Here is a 25,232-nt window from a genome sequence, read left to right on the forward strand (position 1 = left end):
AAGATGGCGTCCGCTCCCACAACATGTTGTTAGAGCGATGCTAAAAGTGCGCCATTCAGCGAATTGTCTGCTGAATGCGCCCAATGAAAGATCTGAAGGTAACCTAGTTCCTAAAAAAAAAGGTTGGCCAAATCAAATAATAATAATAAAAAATAGGAATTCGGAAGCGGAAAAACTGGACTGTAATTTCCAAACACAAGAAAAGTGTTTTCACTGAAAAATTCATTATATGTTTTCTCAATATATCACTTAAAGTTAGAGAAAGTAGAAAACTTAACTGTTGAAAATGTAACAGATATTTAAATAGCAAATTCAGCAACAATCATGCTTCATCGAACTAATGCGTTACTTTAATTTATTGGTAATAATGAAATGTAATTTTAATATTAAAAAAAAGAAAAAAAATCTAGAGCATTTTAATGATCTATTATTAAAAGTTAATATAATGTTGATACAAGAAGATAAAGGGAATAAAAAAAAGGAGCTTGGTTTATATGGAGTGCATTTACATTGTAAATCCAGTCCAAGGAAACCAACACCGTCGGCAGAAAATTCCTCCATTGATTTTCTGTACTACTTCATGAGAGAATAGACTGTCCTACCTTTTACTTACCTTCTAAATAACTAATGATGGATAGAGTTCTTATAAACAAATTTTTTAAAATCCTCAAAGTGATTGGAAAATCAGGTTATTTTATTTAATTAATTAATTAATTTACGAGGGTGAATCAAATATTAACCGGACATTTCTTATTGACGCTCCCAGGGTGAAGTGAGTAACGTGACGTCATAATATATGTTGGTTGACTATGTGAAGTGGAGGTGAGTAACTCGGTCCGGCTCGCCAGAGCAGTTTGGCTGTTAGTAGCACCATGTCTAAATAAGAGGTACCCATATCTGTTGAGCAACGCATTATTATTAAATTTCTATCCCGGAAGGGCGTAAAACCTGCCGAAATTTTGCGTCGACTAACTGCACAGTTCGCTGGAAAAACGTTTTCAAGGGACCCAAGTCTACGACTGGCACAAAAAAATTTTCCGATGGCCGAGAGTCAGTGCAAAATGAGACCCTTGCACGCCGACCTCGAAGAAACACCAGTGAGACGCGAATATTCTTGCGATCCGTGAGATGATTGAAAGAGACCGCCGGCCTTACAATATGGGAAATTGCTGCACACGTTGGAATATCGTATAGGGAGTGCCCAATCAATCATTCCCGATGATTTGGGTTACCGAAAAGTGTCGTTAAGGTGGGTTCCTCGCCTCTTCACGAAGAGCAGAAAGCAAACCGTCTTGCCGTCTGTGAAAGATTTTTGACACGATATCGAACAGAGGGAGTTGCTTTCTTGAGGTCACATTGTCTCCTGTGATGAGACGTGGGTGCATCATTACACCCCTGGGAGGTCATCACTTTGATGTCGACGATGGTGTAGAAACGTTCGTGCGCAATTGGCTACTGACACGACCAGATTCATTCTTTGATGACGGAATTAAAAAACGTCTGATTCGATTGGGAAAATGTGTAAATAAAAGAGGAGATTATTTAGAAAAATAAGGTGTATTCAAAATTGTATTTACTGTACCAATAAATGTTCTAAAGCAAAAGTCTGGTTCATATTTGATCCACCCACGTATTTTGCAATTTATGATTTAGCTAATCGGGATGGCTAACGGATCACGTTCTTTTCAATACCTTAAAAAATATGTTCAGACCATCTAATATCGTTTGCGGTTATTAATTTATAAAAGAAGCAGAAGAAAAAAAAAAAAACACACTCAGTTAGGTAAGTAGACAAGGCAGAAGACACAATTTTACAACCATGTTAAAAAAAAAATATTTCATGCTTAAACGATTGATCTGAGCGCAAAATGGTAGAGGAAAAATTTGTTGCCCATCACCTCTAGTTTCAGAATATGTGACTTGATTTTAGATTCCTGCCCGTATACGCGGCTGACGCGCGTCCAAAAGTGAGGGTTCGCAGTTGACCCCCATTTTCATATACACAGTTTTAAAGAGGATAAAAAAGGTTATGAAAGAAACCGGAAACCGCAATTCGATATCTTCAAAATTAAAGGTGCTAGGCCATTTCAAAATCTGGTATTTATTAATCATATTTCAATTTTTTTAACTTGTTATCAAAGAGAAAGAAGAGCACGCGATAGGTCATTTTTATGTATTTTTTTCATCCCCTTTCTACTAAAAATATTGCAAGGCAGTAAAGCTAGTATTTTTCTTAATATCGGGAAATAAGTCGTTTTCCGAGTGATTTTTCTAAGAAAAATCAAATGTTAAGAGCTTTAGATGTTCTCAAGCATACACAAAATGGCTAAAAATTAATTTTACATCTGCTACAAACAAGGTTTAATAATTATTTGGTAATTTTGGGAGAGTTGCGTTTAATTACCAAAATCATTGGAAACCTCCTGCCACATATTTCTGTGATCAATATCTTTCATGTAAAGGATCAAACTTATTCCTTAATTTATCAAATAATGCACTTCACTCAACTTGTGAAGCATGTACCGTGCCTTCAAAGATGCCTCTTCTGGCTCGCAAGCCAGGTTAGCCATGAGGTTATCAACTGTTCTCTGTATCTGAGGAGGCAGGCTTTTTTTTTTCAGACTGGCTTTCAGTTCAACTACAAAATTAGGTGTGCCCTGAACCGAGGCAACTAACTAAACATACTTTACTACAAAGCTCATATTAACCATTAAAATAAAATCCAAGGCCTAGACCCAGGAATTGAACCCCAATACCACACAATATATATTAGCTTTGTGGTCCTCTCCACTAACCACTCGGTTACCTGTGGTGTAATTAATGTGTATACACTTAAAAGCGCCGAAACACCGAATCTTGCTATTAATCAGTAAAATAATATTTACCTATAAGTGTATGCAAGTTTTGAATTTTGCTTGTTAAGCAATAAAAGATAAACCAAATTACCTCTGTGTAAGGTTTTTTGGTGTATATTGTGCTTATTGTAGGTAGTAAATATTGTCCTGGTTGGTATCACTGGGTAAACCAGGTTATTTGAAGGTTTTAGTACTAAGTAGTTGAATACCGTCAAGAATTCTAAGATCATCGGCTAGTCTTCTTCCAAGATATTCAGTAAAATATGGCCGCGGAAATTAATGGGTTGGCAAATAAGTTCGTTCGGTTTTTGAAAGTGGAATAAATAACAATTTTTTTGATACACAGAATAAATTTTAATCAATTATATATTGACCATTCTTATTGATAACTTCTTGCCATCTTTCCACCAACTTCATTGTACCACGTTCGTAGAACGTCTGCGGCTTATCGTCGAAAAACCAAACCAAATGTTTGTTGACAGTCTTCTCATTATCGAAAGTTTTTCCGTTCATGGAGTTCTGCAACTATCAGAATAAATGATTTTCAGAAGGTGCCAGGTTCGGTGAATACGGAGGATGAGGCAAAAATATCCCAGCAGTTTATTCCGAGTGGTCAATGACGTATGCGGTCTGGCCTTGTCGTGGAGGGGGGAGGACACCTTTGCGATTTGCCAATTCTGCACATTTTGTGCGGATTGCATGGTCCAATTTAGTTAACTGCAAGCAGTATGAGGTTGAATCAATTGTTTTGCCTGACGGTAACAGCTAGTAATAGATAATACCTTTATAATCCCACCATACGGAGAGCATAATCTTCTTCGGATGCAATCCCGCCTTCGAGCTTGTTTGCGGCGGCTCACTGCAGTGCTTCCATGATCTTTCACACACTAAATTATCGTAGACGATCCATTTTTCATCTTCCGTTACCATCCGCTTTAAAAATGGGTCGTTTTCTTAACGTTTCCGCGGCGAATCGCAAATGGAGTGGCTAAGTTGGCCTCGATTAATTCATGCAGTACCAAACATTGAGCCGAGAAACGTATCCGAGCCAGCGCAAATGATTTTTGGAGCTCGTATATGTTATATTAAGTGCACTTGCTATCTTTCTCGCCGATTCGCATGGATCTTTATCGATTACGCTCTTGACATCATCTGAATTAATCTCAGTCGGGCGACCGGAGCGGGGCGCATCATTAATGTCAAAATCTCCAGAACGGAATTTGGCAAACCACTTTTGGCACACGCGTTCTGTTAAGGCATCATCACCATAAACACAACATATCTTTTTATGAACCTCTGCAGCTCCTTTGCCGTATTTAAAATAATAGAGCAAAATATGACGAAAATGCACTTTATTTTCTTCCATCTTTACATCTACGCAGCAAGCACAATAGTAATGTTTGTTAAACCGAAATTCATAGAAAGGTTAAGCTTAACATAATCATTCAAATGAACAGTCGAGTTGTGCGCTTGCGCCGAAAATACAAAAAGAAAATCGGAATGAATCTATACCAAAATAAAAACCGAACGAACTTATTTGCCAACCCATTACATACTAAAAATGATCAACTCTTCAGAAAACATTTCGCTGAATTAAATTTACCAGATGAGCGTCTCATATTAATTTTCGTCTTCCTTTTATTGTGATATTCACTTCACAGATCTCAATAAAAACGTTTCCTCTTATTTTTTGAAAAGACATTCCCTTCAAACCTATTTTTTTTTCAGTTAGGAATTATATCCGGTGAAAAAAGATGAATTTAAGATATATTTATCCAGTTCCAATTATTTTTTTATATGTACATTAATTTAGTGTGATTTGGTTTGTTTTTCAGAACATTTGGAAATGAAAAATTTTCGTTTCTTTAAATGTTAATAAAGTACATAGGTTATGAAAGGTTATTTAGGTTAAAGTACATAGGTTATTTTTTATTTTTGATTTTATACATCGTAGCACGCATGATTTTTTCAATTTCTAATTGTCTTCTGATTTTCATCTGTCATCAGAGGTTAAATCATCTTCAGTTTGGTGTAGAGAATTTTATTTCACCTATGTTTCTGTTTTATATATTTACGCTCATTAACGTGTAACATGGTGAGTTTTTTTTAAGAATTTTAATGAAAAGCGGATAATTTTTTAAATAAAATTAACCTAGTATGTATTTCAGGGTATGTTTTAGAATCGATGAGTTGGAATTGTGTTTTATACAAAGGGAGTGCTACGAGGGTCGTTTGAAAAGTCCGTGCAAAGTCAGAGAGATAGCACTACTGGCGCGTATCGAGGTTATGTTTAGTTAGTAGCATCTCTTGGAAGAGCACACCCCAAGTTTCAGCCAGATTGGTCTATTTCTTTGTGTTTGGCATTCGTTTAAATCGAAGAAGTCGAGTGATTTTCAAAAAATGGACGAAAAAGAATTTCGTGTGTTGATTAAACACTACTTTATGAAAGGCAAAACGCCTCAGGAGACTAAAGAGAAGCTTGATAAACATTATGGTGACTCTGCACCTTCGATTAGAACAGTTTATAAGTGGTTTCAAAATTTTCGGAGTGGCCATATGGGCACAAGTGACGCTGAACGTTCTGGACGCCCTGTTGAGGTTACTACTCCAGAAATCATTGATAAAATCCATGTTATGGTGATGGATGACAGAAGAATGAAGGTGCGTGAGATTGCTGGTGCTGTGGACATCTCGAATGAACGGGTACATAATATTTTGCATCAACATTTGGACATGACAAAGCTATCCGCAAGATGGGTGCCGCGATTGCTCACGCTTGACCAAAAACGAAATCGTGTGAAGTGTTGCAAGGACGGTTTGCAGCTGTTCCAGAAGAATTCGCAGGACTTTAAGCGTCGTTTCGTCACTCTGGATGAAACATGAATACATCACTACACTCCTGAGACCAAAGAACAATCTAAACAATGGGTTACCAAGGGGGAATCTGCGCCAAAAAAGGCGAAGACCGCTCCTTCGGCCGGAAAGATTATGGCGACTGTCTTTTGGGATTCGCAAGGAATAATCCTCATCGACTATCTGGAAAAGGGGAAAACTATTACAGGTGCATATTATTCATCGTTATTGGACCGTTTGAAAACCGAGCTGCAAGAAAAACGCCCACGATTGGCCCACAAAAAAGTCCTTTTCCATCACGACAACGCACCAGCTCACACCTCAGCAGTTGTGGTCGCAAAATTAATGGAAATAGGGTTCCAACTCGTTTCACATCCCCCCTATTCTCCAGACTTGGCTCCCTCGGACTACTATTTGTTCCCCAATATGAAGAAATGGCTGGCGGGAAAAAGATTTTATTCAAACGAGGAGGTGATTGCAGAAACGAATGGCTATTTTTCAGACTTGGAAAAATCCTATTATTCGGAAGGGATCAACAAACTAGAGCAGCGTTGGACGAAGTGTATAAGCCTAAAAGGAGACTATGTTGAAAAATAAAAAATGTTTACCCCAAAAAAATAAGTAGTTTTTATTTTTGCACGGACTTTTCAAACGACCCTCGTATGTATTTAAGGGTATGTTTTAGAATCGTTGAGTTGGAATTGTGTTTTATACAAAGGGTGTGCTATAATTGAAAATAAGCAACACTAAATTTACTAGGTCATTATTATTTGGGGAATAATTATTATAATAATTATGAGTTACTAATTAAAATTAGTTTCAAAATGTAACATTGTTATGTTCTAGTTTGTCTGGACATATAGAACAATAATGAGGACTCTCACCGAAGACATTTCCACTTTGAGAGTATTTTAAAATGCTTAGAATTATTACGTATCTCTTTCTGTGTTAAGATTACGAGCCGAGGAACAAAGTTAGTTTGCCTTTAAGGCTTAGTAGGGCGGAACAGTTTTCACAATAGTGAAGTACCCGCAGATTCAGTGGGTGGTTCACCCTGGTACTGTTGTTAGTAATAAATGGCTAACTATATTTATAACAAAGATTACAAAATACAAAATTAATCTAAAAGTTTTAACTTATTATTGGGATTGTGTTTTGCCGAGGATTTGGTTAATAAAGAAAAAACTTAAATTTTAAACAAATTTATTGACTTCCTTAGGGCCTTGATTACACACATATATTACAATATTATATAGTATTATTTTGTTAATCATTAGAAAAATTAATTTAATAATAATAATAATTGGATTATTGATAAATTATTACAATGAATATTTTATAAATGTAATGTTAATTAATTTTTAGTTTTTGATTTTAATAATTATGAATATTGCAGTAACTTAATAATAATTAAGGTGCTAACCTTATCTATTTATAACCTAGATTCTGAGAAAAACAATAAATTGGTCGAAACATTTCGTTGACGAAAATTTAGGGTTTGTTTTATTGATCAAATTCTCACAACCTAAATAATAACTCTCATTCTTCAATATTTAACTATCACGAAGAATAGATATTGATGCTAGTTTAACTTTTGAATTCTTTTACTGTAATAAATATAGTAAAATTTTAAAACTTCTTATAAATATTCGGGATGCTCTAAGGCATTGGACCCTAGGCCACGAGTGGCCCCCTAATCTACCTAATATAAAAACCCTAACTCACACATTCAAACCTTCTCTCTGGCTTAACTTGAACCTACCAGTCCCAAAATAGTACCTTCTCAAATTCGTCAGCGGCAGGTTTATAAAATTTATCTCTCTGCTGTATTTCCACAACAAATACCCTCAGTTTTGCGTTGTACAAAGCGGCGAAGATATTCCACAAAGAATCACCAACTCTTTGTACTCTTCAAAATTCCTCACTGTTGACACTGAACCCGCTGAATTTACCTTTATGTTGAAACTAATGGCGAGTCACTGGTGCATGTCCACCAGTAATCAATGCTGCAATGATCCTTAGATCTCTTTCCAACTCTTTTTGATGATCTTGAAAGAATCTTTAGGCTTAACATTCCTTTATAAATCTCCTCGACTGGGCCTAAAAGTTCAAGTTGGTACCATCTCATGTCTATCGTAATACCCGCTCTCTGATTGTGGCAGCACTGCTAGTAATTAGCAATAGGCACTTTGGGGTTTCGAAGGATGAGAAGACCCCATCTTTGCCAGCTCATTTGTTTCAATTTTTTATTTTTTTTAAATTGCCAGTAACTTGAAACTATAACGTCAATTCTTTTATGATATCATCGCTGACGGATGTGCCCTCAGATGGAATATCTTTCACTACATTGAACTGTTATACAGATAAAAATTTTAAAAAATTAAAAACCAGGAAACGGCGAGAAAACGGTTTTCTTTTTACTGCTATTTTTCCCACTTCTAAACAATTAGGTTCAAATTTCATGGGTTTCACTAATTGTATTTTGATAGTAACAGACACTACTCCGGAGAAGGTGTTAGTATTTCCACTCCAAATACCCTCCGTTCTGCATTGTACAAAGCGGCGAAGGTATTCCACAAAGAACCACCAACTCTTTGTACTCTTCAAATTCCACACTGTTGACACTAAGCCCATTGAATTAACTTTAGTGTACCATCTTTTTAAATGCTGCCTAACCCAATCGCCAATCTGCGCAGGCTGTGGTGAGGCCAATGCAACTGTGCGGCACTTTGTAGAGGTATTTATTCTGAAACTAGAGATTTCTCGTCTTCGGGAGGTTAAATGTTTCCCTACCGTAGACTCGGTAATCTTAACGAACTTTCTAGGTTTATTCAGTGCACTGGACGATTGAGTCGCCATGCTCACTAGTGTCCTGTTGCTACTTTTATTAGTTTATTGCCCAGTTATCTGGCCATCTTTAGCCGGATTTGTTGGTTTTGAAGCCCCGGTGTCTCTTAAGAGATGAGTGGTGGGCAGGGAACAATGGTCATTTTGGATTGCCTGCGTTCCTTCTCCCTCTTGGGGGATCCGCGCTTTGTTACAATCTAATCACTGAGCCTTTTTTCCACTACATCAGTTGTTCACGATTTTAAGATGGAGCTATTGTTGAAAATTAGGAAACAATATTAACTCGAAAGTAATAAGAAGTGCAGACTATATGGAAATATACCATTAAGAGAGCGAGTTAGAGGAGAGGTTATGTTTGATTTAATTTACATACTTCATACTGAAGGAAACCAATTTTATGTTATCATTTTTTTCTCTTTATTATTGTTACCTAGCTTTTTAATTTGAATAAAGATGAAGTACGTAACTTATTCGGTCTTTGCATGTGGGTTAACATTCACTGAATCAAAATATTTTCTTTATTTCCTCTTACGCTAAAACAATGCTTTTATTTATGGGCAAAAAATAACGTTTTGTTACGGAAAACTTTATAGCGGAACAACAATACGACTTTCTATTTGCCGCAATATCATTCTAATTAAAAAAAGAATATTGCTTTTTGTAGGCGCGCACACCCAGATGCGGAGATGCGAGAATTTTAAGGGGAGGGAGTGTCTCTAGTCTCCCTAGAGCAGGGATGGCGAATCTTTTTTGAGACGTGGGTCAAATTTTGTTCACGATGAATAATATGCACCTGTAATAGTTTTACCCTTTTCCAGATAGTCGATGAGAATTATTCCTTGCGAATCCCAAAAGACAGTCGCCATAATCTTTCCGGCCGAAGGAACGGTCTTCGCCTTTTTCGGCGCAGATTCCCCCTTGGTAACCCATTGTTTAGATTGTTCTTTGGTCTCAGGAGTGTAGTGATGTATCCATGTTTCATCCACAGTGACGAAACGACGCTTAAAGTCCTGCGGATTCTTCTGGAACAGCTGCAAACCGTCCTTGCAACACTTCACACGATTTCGTTTTTGGTCAAGCGTGAGCAATCGCGGCACCCATCTTGCGGATAGCTTTGTCATGTCCAAATGTTGATGCAAAATATTATGTACCCGTTCATTCGAGATGCCCACAGCACTAGCAATCTCACGCACCTTCACTCTTCTGTCATCCATCACCATATCATGGATTTTATCAATGATTTCTGGAGTAGTAACCTCAACAGGGCGTCCAGAACGTTCAGCGTCACTTGTGCCCATATGGCCACTCCGAAAATTTTGAAACCACTTATAAACTGTTCTAATCGAAGGTGCAGAGTCACCATAATGTTTATCAAGCTTCTCTTTAGTCTCCTGAGGCGTTTTGCCTTTCATAAAGTAGTGTTTAATCAACACACGAAATTCTTTTTCGTCCATTTTTTGAAAATCACTCGACTTCCTCGATTCAAACGAATGCCAAACACAAAGAAATAGACCGATCTGGCTGAAACTTGGTGTGTGTTCTTCCAAGAGATGCTACTAACTAAACATAACCTCGATACGCGCCAGTGTTGCTATCTCTCTGACTTTGCACGCACTTTTCAAACGACCCTCGTATATCTATATTTTTTTAATTTAAATTTTTTTGTGTCAAATGTTAATTATCTGCCCCACTGGTGTGGTACCTTTGAACACAATATAAAATAGAAAGAAATGATATTACTTTACTCTGAATCTACCTTCTATCAGTTATTTCTCTCACTACTACATTACTTTCTCTTTTAAATCACTGAAATCTAGTTCAAAAATCAAGAATGACTCAGTTCGGGATGTTGTGCCTGAAGTGATGATGGGTTTAGGAAGTTTGAATAAAATATTCGGTTTGTTGCGCTTCTTAAGGTAGCTTCGGACCACTTTCCCCTTCTCAGCGATTAAACCCCATAAAAAGTCACAAACTTGCAGGTCGGTAGGGCGGCACATTTTAACTTGTGATGTTGAAATGCGCCCCCTCTCCTTCCATAAAAGAAAATATAAAATCCAACACTTTTTGCAAGCAAATAGACTTTTGTAAATACTAGATTTAAAAATACGAATTCCAAATGTTAATATGGACTAACAATACTTACAGCTTGTCCACTACAATCTTCACAATACACTTCCAAAGCTGCAACAAAAATTTTACTTCCACCTTACAAAATATAACATTCCTCAATTCTGACTTTACAAACAATGAAAACTAAGGGAAACTCTGTCAATTATACAACAGGTCTACCACAACATATGGAGAAAATTATCAATCAAAAATGGTTTATAAATAAATCCGTTCAGTAAAGAAATATTTTTGATTGTGGAATTTTCTTTAATTTCATAATTTCAACCCTCCTTATATAATACATGTGACGTTGGATCGTACATCAAGCTGAAGTGATACTTAAGAGGATAGCTATAACCACCAAGACCAAGACCTTTGTCTTTACATGAAGACAGTTCCTTTACATACAAATTAATGATACTAAACGTAGTACCATTCTTATGAAGGAATTGTGAAATCCTCGAGTAAATAAATGATGTCTAAGTTACTTTAACTCTCTCTATTCCATCTGTTTAACGCACATCCTAACCATGCACAGATCTCTAAGTAAAAAAAAGAAAAAGATAAAAAAAAAAAAAAAATGGACACCCACATGGTGCGTTCTACTTTCACCTTTCCAAAAAAGGAATTCATTATTTCAGCTCCCACATGGTTTTTTACCATGAAATTAAATAAATCTAACCCTTATCTGATAACATATTTATAATGCTACTTTTATGCTCATACATTCTTTGACCAAATTCCAACACAGTCAGCAAATATAGTACGCTATTATTTTAACGCACACATTTAGTCTTAAAATTTTTAGAGGAGAAAGAGTTGTTAATTTTTTTTTTCAAGCGAGTATTTTTTTAAAATTTCTCTTCATTTGAAAATTCTTGATACAAGAACGTCTTGTACTCTTAAATATTTTTAAAATCTCGCGAGTGGAAGTACTGAAATCGTAAATCTTGAGCCCTTTATTAAGGAACAAAAAAAGACAAATTGTTAATACGAGGGTCATTCAATAAGTAACGAGACAAATTACTACTGCTCAAAAACAGCTAAATTGATCCGTATGAAACTTTCAGGACATAAAGTTGGCAACCTTGCGATGACATCTGATCAGCTGTTCAATTGTATTTTGTAAACATAACCTCAAATTTACTCAGTTAACGATGGCGAGTCCGCTCGAGAATTGCATCGTGGAAGAACAACGTGCCGTGATCAGATTTTTAGTCGCGGAAGGTGAGAAAGGTAGTAAAATCCACAAAAGAATGTTAAAAGTGTACGGAGACAGTTGTTTGAATCGTTCGAACGTTTACAAATGGGTAGAACAGTTTCTAAATGGCCGTACAAAAGTTTCTGACGAGCAACACAGTGGACGACCGATCGAAGTTGGGACTTCCTCTCTCGAATCTCGGATTGACGCGTTAATTCGGGACAATAGGCGTATCACCGTTGAACTGATAAGTGAAAAAGTAAACGCGAGTGTTGGAACTGTCCATAACATTATTCACAACAAGCTGCAGTACAAGAAAACCTGTGCGAGATGGGTGCCCAGACAACTCACGGACGCTCACAAACAAAACCCGGCTTCAAATCAGTCAATAGTTGAAAAATCGATATTCGACTGAAGGAGAAGGTTTTTTCAAAAGAATTGTAACGTGTGATGAAACATGGATCCACCACTATGAGCCAGAGTCAAAACGACAGAGCCTTGAGTGGAAGCATACGACTTCTCCCATTCGGAAAAAATTCAGGACCCAGCCATCTGCCGGTAAAGTCGTGCTTACAGTATTCTGGGATTTTCAGGGGCCAATTTATTGTGATTTTCTTGAAGGCCAAAGAACAATCAACAGCCAGTACTACAGTGACATGCTGGAAAACAAGATAAGACCTGCAATTCGAACGAAACGCCGTGGGCTCTTGACTGAAGGCGTGATTTTGCTTCATGACAACGCCTGTCCACATACGGCACAGCTGACGAAAGAAAAACTTCAGAAACTGGGATGGGAGATCCTTCCACAGTCCCGACCTCGCCCCATCAGACTTCCATCTGTTTGGACCCCTTAAAGATGGTCTACGAGGGATAAATTTTCGATCCAATGAAGAGGTAAAAAATCAGGTGCAAAAGTGGCTTCGAGATCAAGCCAAAGAATTTTATGCCAAGGGCATTTACAAATTAGCAGAAAGATGGGACAAGTGTATAAGTGTTGCTGGGGACTATGTTGAAAAGTAACCAAAGTTTTGTACTGATTCAATAAACCGTTTTTGAGCAATAATAATTTGTCTCGTTACTTATTGAATGACCCTCGTACAAACGGTTCTAAGTGCGAGTTATTGTTGACCTATATAATACGTCACTTAGTGTCTAAAAAGTAAGTCGCTGATTGTTCGGATTTGATATTTTTGGTGCTACCTGGTTGCCCTGAAATTTACTATTTCAGTGAATTTACAGTTTTCATTACCCGTAGTATTACTGGGAATTATATATGTTGTAAAAATTATATATCGAGGGAATATACGAGGCTTTGGCTATTAAATAACGAGACTGATGCAGCGTAAAGCCTTCTCTTTAGATTGCAGTGTCTCACGTGTTTGTAGAGAAATCTGTCTGACCGGAATCGTCGTTTGTGTAAGGAGGTGTTAGTTTCGTTTTACCGAAAACATGATACTACACATGTATTAGTAGAGCAACGAATTGTCGTGAAATTTCACATGAAACTGGGTAAAACCGCATATCTTTTATTAAAAGAAGTTTATGGCGATGAATGTTTATCACGTGCGCAAGTTTTTGAGTGGTTCAAGCGTTTCTAAGATAGCCGAGAAGACGTCGGAGATGATGACCGCCCGGGTCGCCCTTCCACTTCCAAAACGGATGAAAATATCGATTATAATTAATCAACATTACTACCGTGAGCTGCTTGCTCAACTCCATGAAAGATTAAGGAAAATATGACCCTATTTGTGGAAGAACAAGTCACGGGTTTCTCCAATGCAAGACAACGCGCCGGCTCACACTGCATTGCCTGTCAAGACGTTTCTAGCCAAGTACAACATTCCAGTTTTAGGCCAACCGCCTTATTCGGCTGACCTGACCCCCATATGACTTTTATCTGTTCCTCAAAGTCAAATCTGTATTAAAAGGGACACGATTTCAGTCCGTTGAAGCTGTGAAAGAAAAAGCGGCACGCGTCATGCAGGAGCTGACAGAAAAAGACTTCCAGCACTGTTTCGAACAATGGTAAATTCGCATGGAGCGTTGTAGGGATAGGGGAGGGGTGTATATTGAAGGTGATAATAACTAAATATGTATAAATTTAAAAAAACATTTTTTACAGCAATAGTCTCGTTATTTAATAGTATATTGTTAAAATCTTTCCTGATATAACCTTTGAGCGTAAAATCCTTCATAGGATAGTAGGCTTATTAAAATAATGTGCAATCTGGCAACGGCGGACAAATCCGGGAGTTGATACGTCTGTACAAGAAGCCTGACAACATGAGAATCATTAAAATGGACAGGTTAAGATGGGCAGGACATGTTGTTAGGATGGACATTTCCGAGATTCTAAAAAAAAGAAAAGTTATGAAGAAAAGGCTAGAGAGTTGGACGTCCTAGTTTGTGCGATAGAGGATGTCAAAAACCTATTTTGCATCAGGATTTGGATGGCTGCCGCAATGAATCCGAGAGGACTGACATAAGAGCATCGAGGAGGCCGTGGCTCTTTATTGGGCTGTAGTGCCAGTAAAGATAATGATGAAACAGAGTTTATTGTAAAAAGGCGCTCAAAAATATTTTACAATGCTAAAAGGGAGTAGTATAAAATAATTAAATTTTAGCAATTGCTTCTTATAAACAATTCTTTCCTGTTGTAAAGACGGGTTGATGTAGCAAGGCGCTTCACTTATTATCCTACAACAAATAAATGAAATGGTATGATTGTTTCACACACTGCTCAGTTGATGGAAAATAATGTAGTGTTAAACTCTCACAATTCAATTATTGTAGTTCTAGTAAGTTTTGAAGTACTGCCTTTTGATTAATTCATAGAGCATTTAATTCCAAACTATTACTCTAAATTCTATTATGAGGCCGAAATTTAGTGTTGAATTATTTAATCATTTTAAAATGAATTAAGGCACATCAACATCTGAGGTTATTGGCGCCCAGAGCTTTATTCAGTGCACTGTCGGGGCTCTGGACAGTGTACTTTCGTTACAGATAACACGACCGGCCGCAGAATTAATCCGTCAAGGCCGTGGGGCTATAAGAATAATTTTTTTTTTTTTTTTTTTTTTTTATGATTTAAGGCGCGTCAACATCTAAGGTTATTGGCGCCCGGAGCTTTTTTCAGTGCACTGCCGGCCTCCGGACAGTGTTCTCTCATTACAGACAACACTGTCCATCACCGGACAGTGAGCAGTAAGAAGCTCCTAGGAAGAGAAAATCTAAGGAAGGGAAGAATAATTGTAGGCCTATTAACTGGCCACTGCAGGCTCAGAAAACACATGCATCGCATGGCCCTGGCAGATGATAGCCTTTGTAGGTTCTGTCAGGAAGAAGAGGAAACGGCACTGCACGTGTTGTGCCAGTGTGAGGGGCTTGTCTGGGCTAGGGATGTTACTTCTCGGAGAGGAAAAACCAAGGCCTGTGAGCTTTACCCAGGGCCACTCTCCAGAATTAAGAGTCTGATTTAGCGGAAGGGTCTGGAGGGTGTGCTCTCTAAAGTCGGGGAGCCACAATAGATCCATAGGGGTCGCGGTGGCGTAGGCCTTGAGGCCGCCCTAATTTAATCTATTCTATTCTACAGAAAACACTGTCCCATCACCGGACTTGTAATAAGCTTCTAGGAAGAACAAAAATCTAAGGGCCAGCTTGGGAATCCAATAAGCTAACCACATAGCTAATCCCTTCCCTTTTTTTAAAAAAATTAATAAATTCAATTTTGGAAAATATATTTACGAGGGTCATTCAATAAGTAACGAGACAAATTACTACTGCTCAAAAACAGCTAAATTGATCCGTATGAAACTTTCAGGACATAAAGTTGGCAACCTTGTGATGACATCTGATCAGCTGTTCAATTATATTTTGTAAACATAACCTCAAATTTACTCAGTTAACGATGGCGAGTCCGCTCGAGAATTGCACCGTGGAAGAACAACGTGCCGTGATCAGATTTTTAGTCGCGGGAGGTGAGAAAGGTAGTAAAATCCACAAAAGAATGTTAAAAGTGTACAGAGACAATTGTTTGAATCGTTCGAACGTTTACAAATGGGTAGAACAGTTTCAAAGTGGGCGTACAAAAGTTTCTGACGAGCAACGCAGTGGACGACCGATCGAAGTTGGGACTTCCTCTCTCGAATCTCGGATTGACGCGTTAATTCGGGACAATAGGCGTATCACCGTTGAACTGATAAGTGAAAAAGTAAACGCGAGTGTTGGAACTGTCCATAATATTATCCACAACAAGCTGCAGTACAAGAAAACCTGCGCGAGATGGGTGCCCAGAAAACTCACGGACGCTCACAAAGGAACCCGGCTTCAAATCAGTCAACAGTTGAAAAATCGATATTCGACTGAAGGAGAAGGTTTTTTCAAAAGAATTGTAACGTGTGATGAAACATGGATCCACCACTGTGAGCCAGAGTCAAAACGACAGAGCCTTGAGTGGAAGCATACGACTTCTCCCATTCGGAAAAAATTCAGGACCCAGCCATCTGCCGGTAAAGTCATGCTTACAGGATTCTGGGATTTTCAGGGGCCAATTTATTGTGATTTTCTTGAAGGCCAAAGAACAATCAACAGCCAGTACTACAGTGACATGCTGGAAAACAAAATAAGACCTGCAATTCGAACGAAACGCCGTGGGCTCTTGACTGAAGGCGTGATTTTGCTTCATGACAACCCCCGTCCACATACGGCACAGCTGACGAAAGAAAAACTTCAGAAACTGGGATGGGAGATCCTTCCACATCCCCCCTACAGCCCCGACCACGCCCCATCAGACTTTCATCTGTTTGGACCCCTTAAAGATGGTCTACGAGGGATACATTTTCGATCCAATGAAGAGGTAAAAAATCAGGTGCAAAAGTGGCTTCGAGATCAAGCCAAAGAATTTTATGCCAAGGGCATTTACAAATTAGCAGAAAGATGGGACGAGTGTATAAGTGTTGCTGGGGACTATGTTGAAAAGTAACCAAAGTTTTGTACTGATTCAATAAACCGTTTTTGAGCAATAATAATTTGTCTCGTTACTTATTGAATGACCCTCGTAATAAACCCTAGAAGCCTTAGCCTGGAAGCTACCACCGCCATTACTGGTTACAAGTAACATAAAAAAAATTGTTTTTGTTCCATCATTTTTACATATAAAATAAATATAGACTATTTTTTAAAATCAAGTGAACACTTGAAACGCAGCTGTATTCCAGCATACCATCTTGATCATTACAACATAATAGGGGTCTGGGAAGGTCTAGACTGAAATGCAAGCGGTGTAAATTCCTAAGTAAGAAATAAATGTTATGATTATGTTGACACTGGAAAATGCGTCTACCGTAACTATTAGTTAGTTCTTATAATAAATAATAAATTCAATAACTCAGTAAAAATGAATAGTTCACAAATTGTAAACTGCTGATTGTCATAAAAATAATAATAATAAATAAATAAGTTGACTAGACGTACTTAATCAGCCAGAATTATGATGATGTACTTAGTGATGATGGTGCATTATGTTAGCAGATTTATTATTTTTAATTATTACTGATAAAGATGATATAAAAAATTATTTGAATAGAGGTCCTTGATATTTCTGATTATTTCTAAAATAGTGTTCATTAGTGTTTCGTGGAATACTGAGCATTACGATTTTTGCAGCGACATGTTCTGTCGCAAAATTTAATGAGTTTAGGTTTATTGAACTATACCCACTGAGCTGAACACTTCTCTGTGTTTGAAAATTGTGAACACAGATTTTTTTTTTTCATTTATAAGCAACCCTTATTAAAATCGAAGAGCATCATTAACCTAACGACTTAGTTTATTTATCTTTATTTCTTTCAAAAATACTCTGCTAACTAATTAATGGTAAGACTCGTTAATAGACGATCACTATTGACGCTAAACTAAATCCAAAAATTCTGCGTCGCATTACTGTTTGCTCTCTACATGACGTTTCTAACAGATCTATTCATTATTCAAATCTAAATTGTACCTTTCATTTAAGTCTTAATCACACCATGCTTTTACAAGAAATTTGATTCTCGCCTTTACGCAAAACACAATCCTCTCATTGATCAGTTTTCATCTTTGGACACTTCCAGACAACCCAAACCGTCGAATGAGTCGGCATTGGCTTCATGATTTAACTTTGTGTCGGTGAATCAATAATTGATTCATTGGCTAGCCATTAACGGTTGGTAACTTCTCACATGTTATTGTAGAAGTAACTAAAGTTACTTGTTGCAAAAAGGAGTTGATCTACAGTTTTTTTTTTTAAATTTTTATTAGGGGCAAATAACTAAATATACTTTAAGATGTATTCCTTATGTTGTGTCTGCTGTAAAGATTAGTTAATATAATGTGATGGTGTCATTTGAGGCTCAATTTGAACTTTTTAAGGCATTTTTTAAGCTTGCTATAAGCAAAAATTATTTTGCAGCTAACTCTTTTTTTTTTCACTGAAAATCATAATTTTCAGTAAAACTTGAGTAAATATTAAGTACTTTAGTCAACAGATTTCTTGTTTTTGAGCTTTTAAGTGGCATTTTGTGTCTTGTCGAAGCGAATGTTAGATATATTATTATGCCTGTCAAAAAGAAAATTAATAATATCTACCTAATATAAACATTATATAAATCTAATTAAAAAAAAATTATTGCGTCATATTTTGGAGCAAAAGATAGTTATCTGCAGTAGAAAACTCATTTTTGCTCCAAATCTAACCTAGGTTAGAGAATAATAATAAACAAGTCTGCATAAAGACTCGTTTATGCACCAAAAGATGTAGAATTGAACATACGAGGGTCGTTTGATAAGTCCGTGCAAAAATAAAAACTACTTAATTTTTTGGGGTAAACCTTTTTTATTTTTCAACATAGTCTCCTTTTAGGCTTATACACTTCGTCCAACGCTGCTCTAGTTTGTTGATCCCTTCCGAATAATAGGATTTGTCCAAGTCTGAAAAATAGCCATTCGTTTCTGCAATCACCTCCTCGTTTGAATAAAATCTTTTTCCCGCCAGCCATTTCTTCATATTGGGGAACAAATAGTAGTCCGAGGGAGCCAAGTTTGGAGAATAGGGGGGATGTGAAACGAGTTGGAACCCTATTTCCATTAATTTTGCGACCACAACTGCTGAGGTGTGAGCTGGTGCGTTGTCGTGATGGAAAAGGACTTTTTTGTGGGCCAATCGTGGGCGTTTTTCTTGCAGCTCGGTTTTCAAACGGTCCAATAACGATGAATAATATGCACCTGTAATAGTTTTAACCTTTTCCAGATAGTCGATGAGGATTATTCCTTGCGAATACCAAAAGACAGTCGTCATAATCTTTCCGGCCAAAGGAACGGTCTTCGCCTTTTTTGGCGCAGATTCCCCCTTGGTAACCCATTGTTTAGATTGTTCTTTGGTCTCAGGAGTGTAGTGATGTATCCATGTTTCATCCACAATGACGAAACGACGCTTAAAGTCCTGCGGATTCTTCTGGAACAGCTGCAAACTGTCTTTGCAATACTTCACACGATTTCGTTTTTGGTCAAGCGTGAGCAATCGCGGCACCCATCTTGCGGATAGCTTTGTCATGTCCAAATGTTGATGCAAAATATTATGTACCCGTTCATTCGAGATGCCCACAGCACTAGCAATCTCACGCACCTTCACTCTTGATGGATTTTATCAATGATTTCTGGAGTAGTAACCTCAACAGGGCGTCCAGAACGTTCAGCGTCACTTGTGCCCATATGGCCACTCCGAAAATTTTGAAACCACTTATAAACTGTTCTAATCGAAGGTGCAGAGTCACCATAATGTTTATCAAGCTTCTCTTTAGTCTCCTGAGGCGTTTTGCCTTTCATAAAGTAGTGTTTAATCAGCACACGAAATACTTTTTCGTCCATTTTTTGAAAATCACTCGACTTCCTCGATTCAAACGAATGCCAAACACAAAGAAATAGACCGATCTGGCTGAAACTTGGTGTGTGTTCTTCCAAGAGATGCTACTAACTAAACATAACCTCGATACGCGCCAGTGGTGCTATCTCTCTGACTTTGCACGGACTTTTCAAACGACCCTCGTACAATAGGGGGCGCCACTAAACACATTTTCTGAAAAAAATGTAGATAACTCCTTTTTGCACCAAGCTCTTCAATTGCACCAGCAGTTGTAAATTTCAATACAATCAATTTCAAAAAAAAAACAAATTCTATTTACTGAAACAATAATTTTTCTAAATATTTATAAGTGTTTGATTTCATTTTCCAGCGCTACAGTTCATATTACGGTGGTTGATATCAATGAATATGCACCTGCATTCCTAGAACCGTCCTACGTATGCCAAGTTGATGAAGGTCGTCTTTTCTCAGAAATTGTACGAGTCGAAGCATCTGACCGAGATTGTACACCAAAATTTGGTGATATTTGCAAATATGAAATACTTACTACTGATCAGCCATTTACTATTGATAACGAAGGTAATAGTAATATATTTAATTTTTCTTAATAATTATTGCTGTAATATTTCTAAAAATGTTTCTAAAAATTCTAACTTTGTTTGTTTGCCTTTTATTAAAATGTCTTCTTTCTTGAAAATTGCAGGCACAATAAGAAATACTGAACCATTAGATTATGAGAGAAGTCATAATCATATCCTTTCGGTTGTTGCTTATGATTGTGGTATGAAACAGTCACAACCGGTTATGGTTACTGTCAAAGTTAACAGGATCTGCAAAGTTGGCTGGAAAGGTAAGGTAGCCATATTTTATTTTTTTTTCTCTCTAAAGTTTGCTAAAATTATCATGCCCTTAACTTTTATACCACTTCTTTACCAAGTTGTTTAATTCTTGATTTTTACTGTCACTATCATTGCTACAGAGTTTTATATATATATATATTATACTTTTTAAACTTTTTACATCAAATAGCAAAGAAATCAATTTTTATAACTTTTTTTTAGGCATTGCTGAACGAGTTGATTACGTTCCTGGAAGTGGTAGAGAAGATTTATTCCCGGCTGCCCAACTCAAACTTTGTGACATGCCATGCAATGTTCATGCTGTCCATGCAAAACTATCGCTAGCTACAAAACATATTGATAAAGGTTGTGACAGGGATACATATTCTGTTACTAGTCAGAGGAAAATATGCGGTAATTATTAAAAAAAAAAAAAAAAAATACTTGTTAAGTTTATTTCTAAGTTAGTTCAGTTTTTTATATTTAGCTCCTTTAGTGTCATGTTTATCTGATATCAATTTATCATATCATCTTTCCTAGAACCATTGTCGTAGAAATAACATAATTTTTCTTTAAGTTTGTAATACATAAATTTTGTGGATTTAAAATGTAAAACGTGGTACGCGAGTTGCTGGTTGGTGGTACGCGAAAAGTAATCAATAATGGCGGACATAATAAATTTAAAAAAATAATAATAATAAAAATATCATAGATACGTTTTTTCCTAAAATCCATAAAAATTATTTTAATTAAATATTAAATAGTAAAGTTGTTAATATCTACAGGAATATAGTATGTCTCAAGATACACGAGAAAATATAATAGCACATTCAACATGATTAAAATTTTCTTTCATGGAGTGTTTACCAAAACCCGAAAACACAATAGACAAGTGAGGATTTCAAACCCCTTCTATAAAGAAAATTTAGGAAAGCTACATCATTATCAATAAAAGATAAAGAAAATTTAATAGAATTATCATGTGACAGAACTTAAATGATAACTATGTAAAAATCTACTTAAAGAGACTGATTGTAATGAGTAAGCTCTATCCAAGCAACTTTAAATTTCATTGGTACTTATAAGGTAGTTGAATGCTTGAAAGAAATTAATTTAGAAGATTTGGCCTCATTAGAATGAATGCTTTTATCACAAACATAATATTTCTATAATTTTAGACAGTTACAGGGAACATTTGTACTTAACTGATTTAAATAAAGTAAATAACATTATGTTTAATATATTTTAGAATTCTCAAAACTTATTACAAAATGTTGGTCAACATTGTATCTCTATACAAATAAAGATAAAGATAATGAAATAACACACTCGGAATAACAAATTTCACGAAGTACAATCATTTTTACGAAGTGGTACAATTTAGCATGATGTACTACCAAGTGGTACGCGAGCCAAAAAAAAGGTTGGGAAACTCTGCTATAAACAATCGTGTAAAATTAAAATTTTAAAATTTAATTCTACAGGTGAAAGTAGTACTAAGAGTTATTACCCGACTTTAGATTAAATTTCTTCTGATGCACCGCTTCAGTTTCATCTAGTAAGTTTTAAACCAAGTTTAGATAATTGTTGAATTTCTGAGTTATGGGTATCTTTTGAAGAACATAATACTTGTTAAACAAGTAGAGAAATTTCGATGGAAGAAGTTACCAGAATAACCTGAGGCGTTTAATATAGTTTCTATAACCAAATTGAAACCTTATGTATTATATAAGCTTGCAAAAGCTAAATTATGTCTTATACTTAACTAGATATCCTTTCAACTAACTAATAAAATTTACATAGTTAGTGTAAGATACAAAATAATATAAATTCTCAGATAAATTGCCACTCTACTTTTGTAAAAGTAATAAATATAAGTTGGTTTGGATAAAGCTACTTACGGATCACTAAATCGGTCAAGTAATTTAAGAGGTGGCTAGTACATGTTTAGCAAATCTGTTGGAAACTCCCCTTACAACTGTTATATATATGTATATCTGATGCCAAAAGTTTAACCACCAAACCACTGGCCGCAAACTAATACGATCAAGAACTTCTCCTAGACAAAAGACTAATATTGAACTCATGGGAAGGAAGTAGTTTTTGGAGTAAGTGGGAAGGAGATTTTGAACTGAAAGGAAAACATTTTCAACAGACACCTAAAGAGCTCGCATGGTCTCTAGCTGCTTAAAATGTGTGTTCTCAACTTAAACGGTTGTAATTAAATATTAAATAGGTTAATTTTATAGTTACTTCGATTATTCTCTTTTTATTATAATTATAATATTATATTTACTCGCGCGCGCGCGTGTGTATGAGTATAATGTACATAATCATTCACACTTAAATAAATAAATACGAAATCGCTGGAAGCTAAACTTCATATTTCGTTAACTTGTCTAATTGGGACCTGGCAGTAATAATAATAATAATAATAAAGTGCCTTTAATAATAATAAAGTACGAGAGAACACTGTCCGTAGGCCGACAATGCTCAGAAAAAAGCTCCGGGCGCCAATAACCTTAGACGTTGACGCGCCTTAAATCATTAAAAAAATTAGATTTTTTTAATTCGTAACAGACAAATACTCATGGTTCAAGAACCATGTTTAGCTTCCAAGGAAGTTTAGCTTTATTTATTTAAGTGTGAATGATTATGTACGTTTTACTCGTACACAAGAGCGCGCGCGAGTAACTATAATATTATAATTATAGTAAAAAGAGAATAATCGAAGTAACTATAAAATTAACCTATTTAATATTTAATTACAACCGTGTAAGTTGAGAACACACATTTTAAGTGAGGGTTGTCCCTACTTATTTTTACCCTTTACATGATCAAAGATTATAATGAACAATTAAATATAAACAGAAACAACAAAAGAAACAAAAAAAAATAAGGCACAATAATCTCACCGCAGACAGAAGCAAAAAATAAAATACAGATAACAAAATATTCTTTTCTTCTGTAAACGAAATTAAATAATAAATCATAATTTAAATTAAGGCCACTTAATATTTAACTTATTACGGAATATTTAGGTGATACAGATACATCTAACATTAGATAAATCAGTTTAATAATTAAATTCCTTCACCAGTTCGTATCTATGTGCCCATGCCGCTTTACAATAGTTCACCAAACTTTTCCAATACTTGCCATCTAAATAGTCCATAAACTCCAGCTCATTTAAACAATCTTTCTTAAATTATATGGACCTAAACTCTCTTAATATTGGGCAATTAATTGTGAAATACATTTTCTTCTCTGTTTTCTAAATTACACAGAGAACATAACTTGATTTCCTTGTTGAATACTTATTTATTGAGATATAGCGATTCACCCCTGACTTTAATTATCCTCCTAATGGAGAGAGTATCCATGTTACTATAATATGCTAAATTGGGTTGGGGGAACCTGGCAGTACCTTAGTGAATAAAATTCCTATCTTGGAATGTCCCTTTTAGCATAGGAGATTTTACTTAGGAATTCTTTGAAATGAAATATAAAACTAAATAGTACAAAACAAATTGACTTTTAAATTAACTCATCAAGGTCATAATAATTATTTCTGGCGGTGCTATAATAGAAACAGATTGTAGTACACATTTTGATTTCTCTTTATTGCTTTTTACTCATTAGAGATTTAAAACATTTTTGAGTGCTTGAAAACAAGTTGGAGTTGCCGTACAAACCACATTTAACAACAATAGTAATAGTTCTATATAATTCATGTGTGTATATATACAGAATATAAATAAATCTTCAGAAGAAAGAAGGAAAGGGAATTAAGCAGTTTTACATAAGTGCATCCCTGACTGGAAGCCCTTGAAATAAACTCCCTCAACTCCCACAAGCACTCTTCAAATAAATCTATTATTTTTCTTTCACTTTATTTTTATTCCTCAATTTTTATTTATTATTATTATTTCACAATTAAATTGGCTACCTAAAAATCTACCTCGACTCTAAAATTAAAATTAGGAGGGAGTTATGAAGAAAAAAAAAGGGTTCCACAGCGAGAAGGTTACAATATGATACACTATTTCAATTGTAATTATTACCAAATAAAGTTTAGTAAATGTTTTGTTCGTGTAATTAAAATATCCAATATAAATAAAAAATGTTTAACATCGTTTCAGAAATCCATAGTATCCGTGAAAAGCGATAATCATTCTTCTCATTACTTCTTTTCTTCAGAACTAATTGTGAACAGTGAATGCTAGCAGTAATGCATTTTAAGAATCATCTCATTTCAAACATTTAATAATAAGTTATTATTTTAAGGGAAAAGCTTCTGCTTCAAAATTTTGAGGCTTTCTTGAAGAAAAAATAATATTTTGCTTACTTTTACTTATTGTACTTTAACTTGGTTAAGTTTAAGAGGCACTTAGTAAAAATGTTTGAATATAAAACTAATTCTATCCGTTTTTCTCTTAGTTATTTGTACCTTTATTTACTTCCATTTTATATTAATCTTATCATTTAAGAGAACAAAATCAATTAAGATAAATAATTTATAAAATATAAAATCTCTGGCTTAATTAATAATACCAACAAAATTTACGTACTTAATATTTGATCAAGTGTGCATTTTGTATTTGAAGTGGTAATTGGAATTTATTTTC

At 35.7% G+C, this 25,232-nt stretch overlaps 1 protein-coding gene across 1 annotated transcript in view; it reads left to right on the forward strand.

Moving 5' to 3' along the window:
* The window catches only part of Cals (calsyntenin 1), a 72,654-nt gene that overhangs the window by 23,477 nt on the left and 23,945 nt on the right, over positions 1-25,232 (forward strand). Inside the window, exons 4-6 of the mRNA XM_074136591.1 lie at positions 20,136-20,344; positions 20,469-20,615; positions 20,827-21,018. Coding sequence (XP_073992692.1) covers positions 20,136-20,344; positions 20,469-20,615; positions 20,827-21,018 — 548 coding nt within the window. The remainder of the gene's footprint in view (positions 1-20,135; positions 20,345-20,468; positions 20,616-20,826; positions 21,019-25,232) is intronic.

Source organism: Rhodnius prolixus, unplaced genomic scaffold (assembly GCF_049639745.1).
Source record: "Rhodnius prolixus isolate KJV_2025 unplaced genomic scaffold, Rpr scaffold_5, whole genome shotgun sequence".
Lineage (NCBI taxonomy): Eukaryota > Metazoa > Arthropoda > Insecta > Hemiptera > Reduviidae > Rhodnius > Rhodnius prolixus.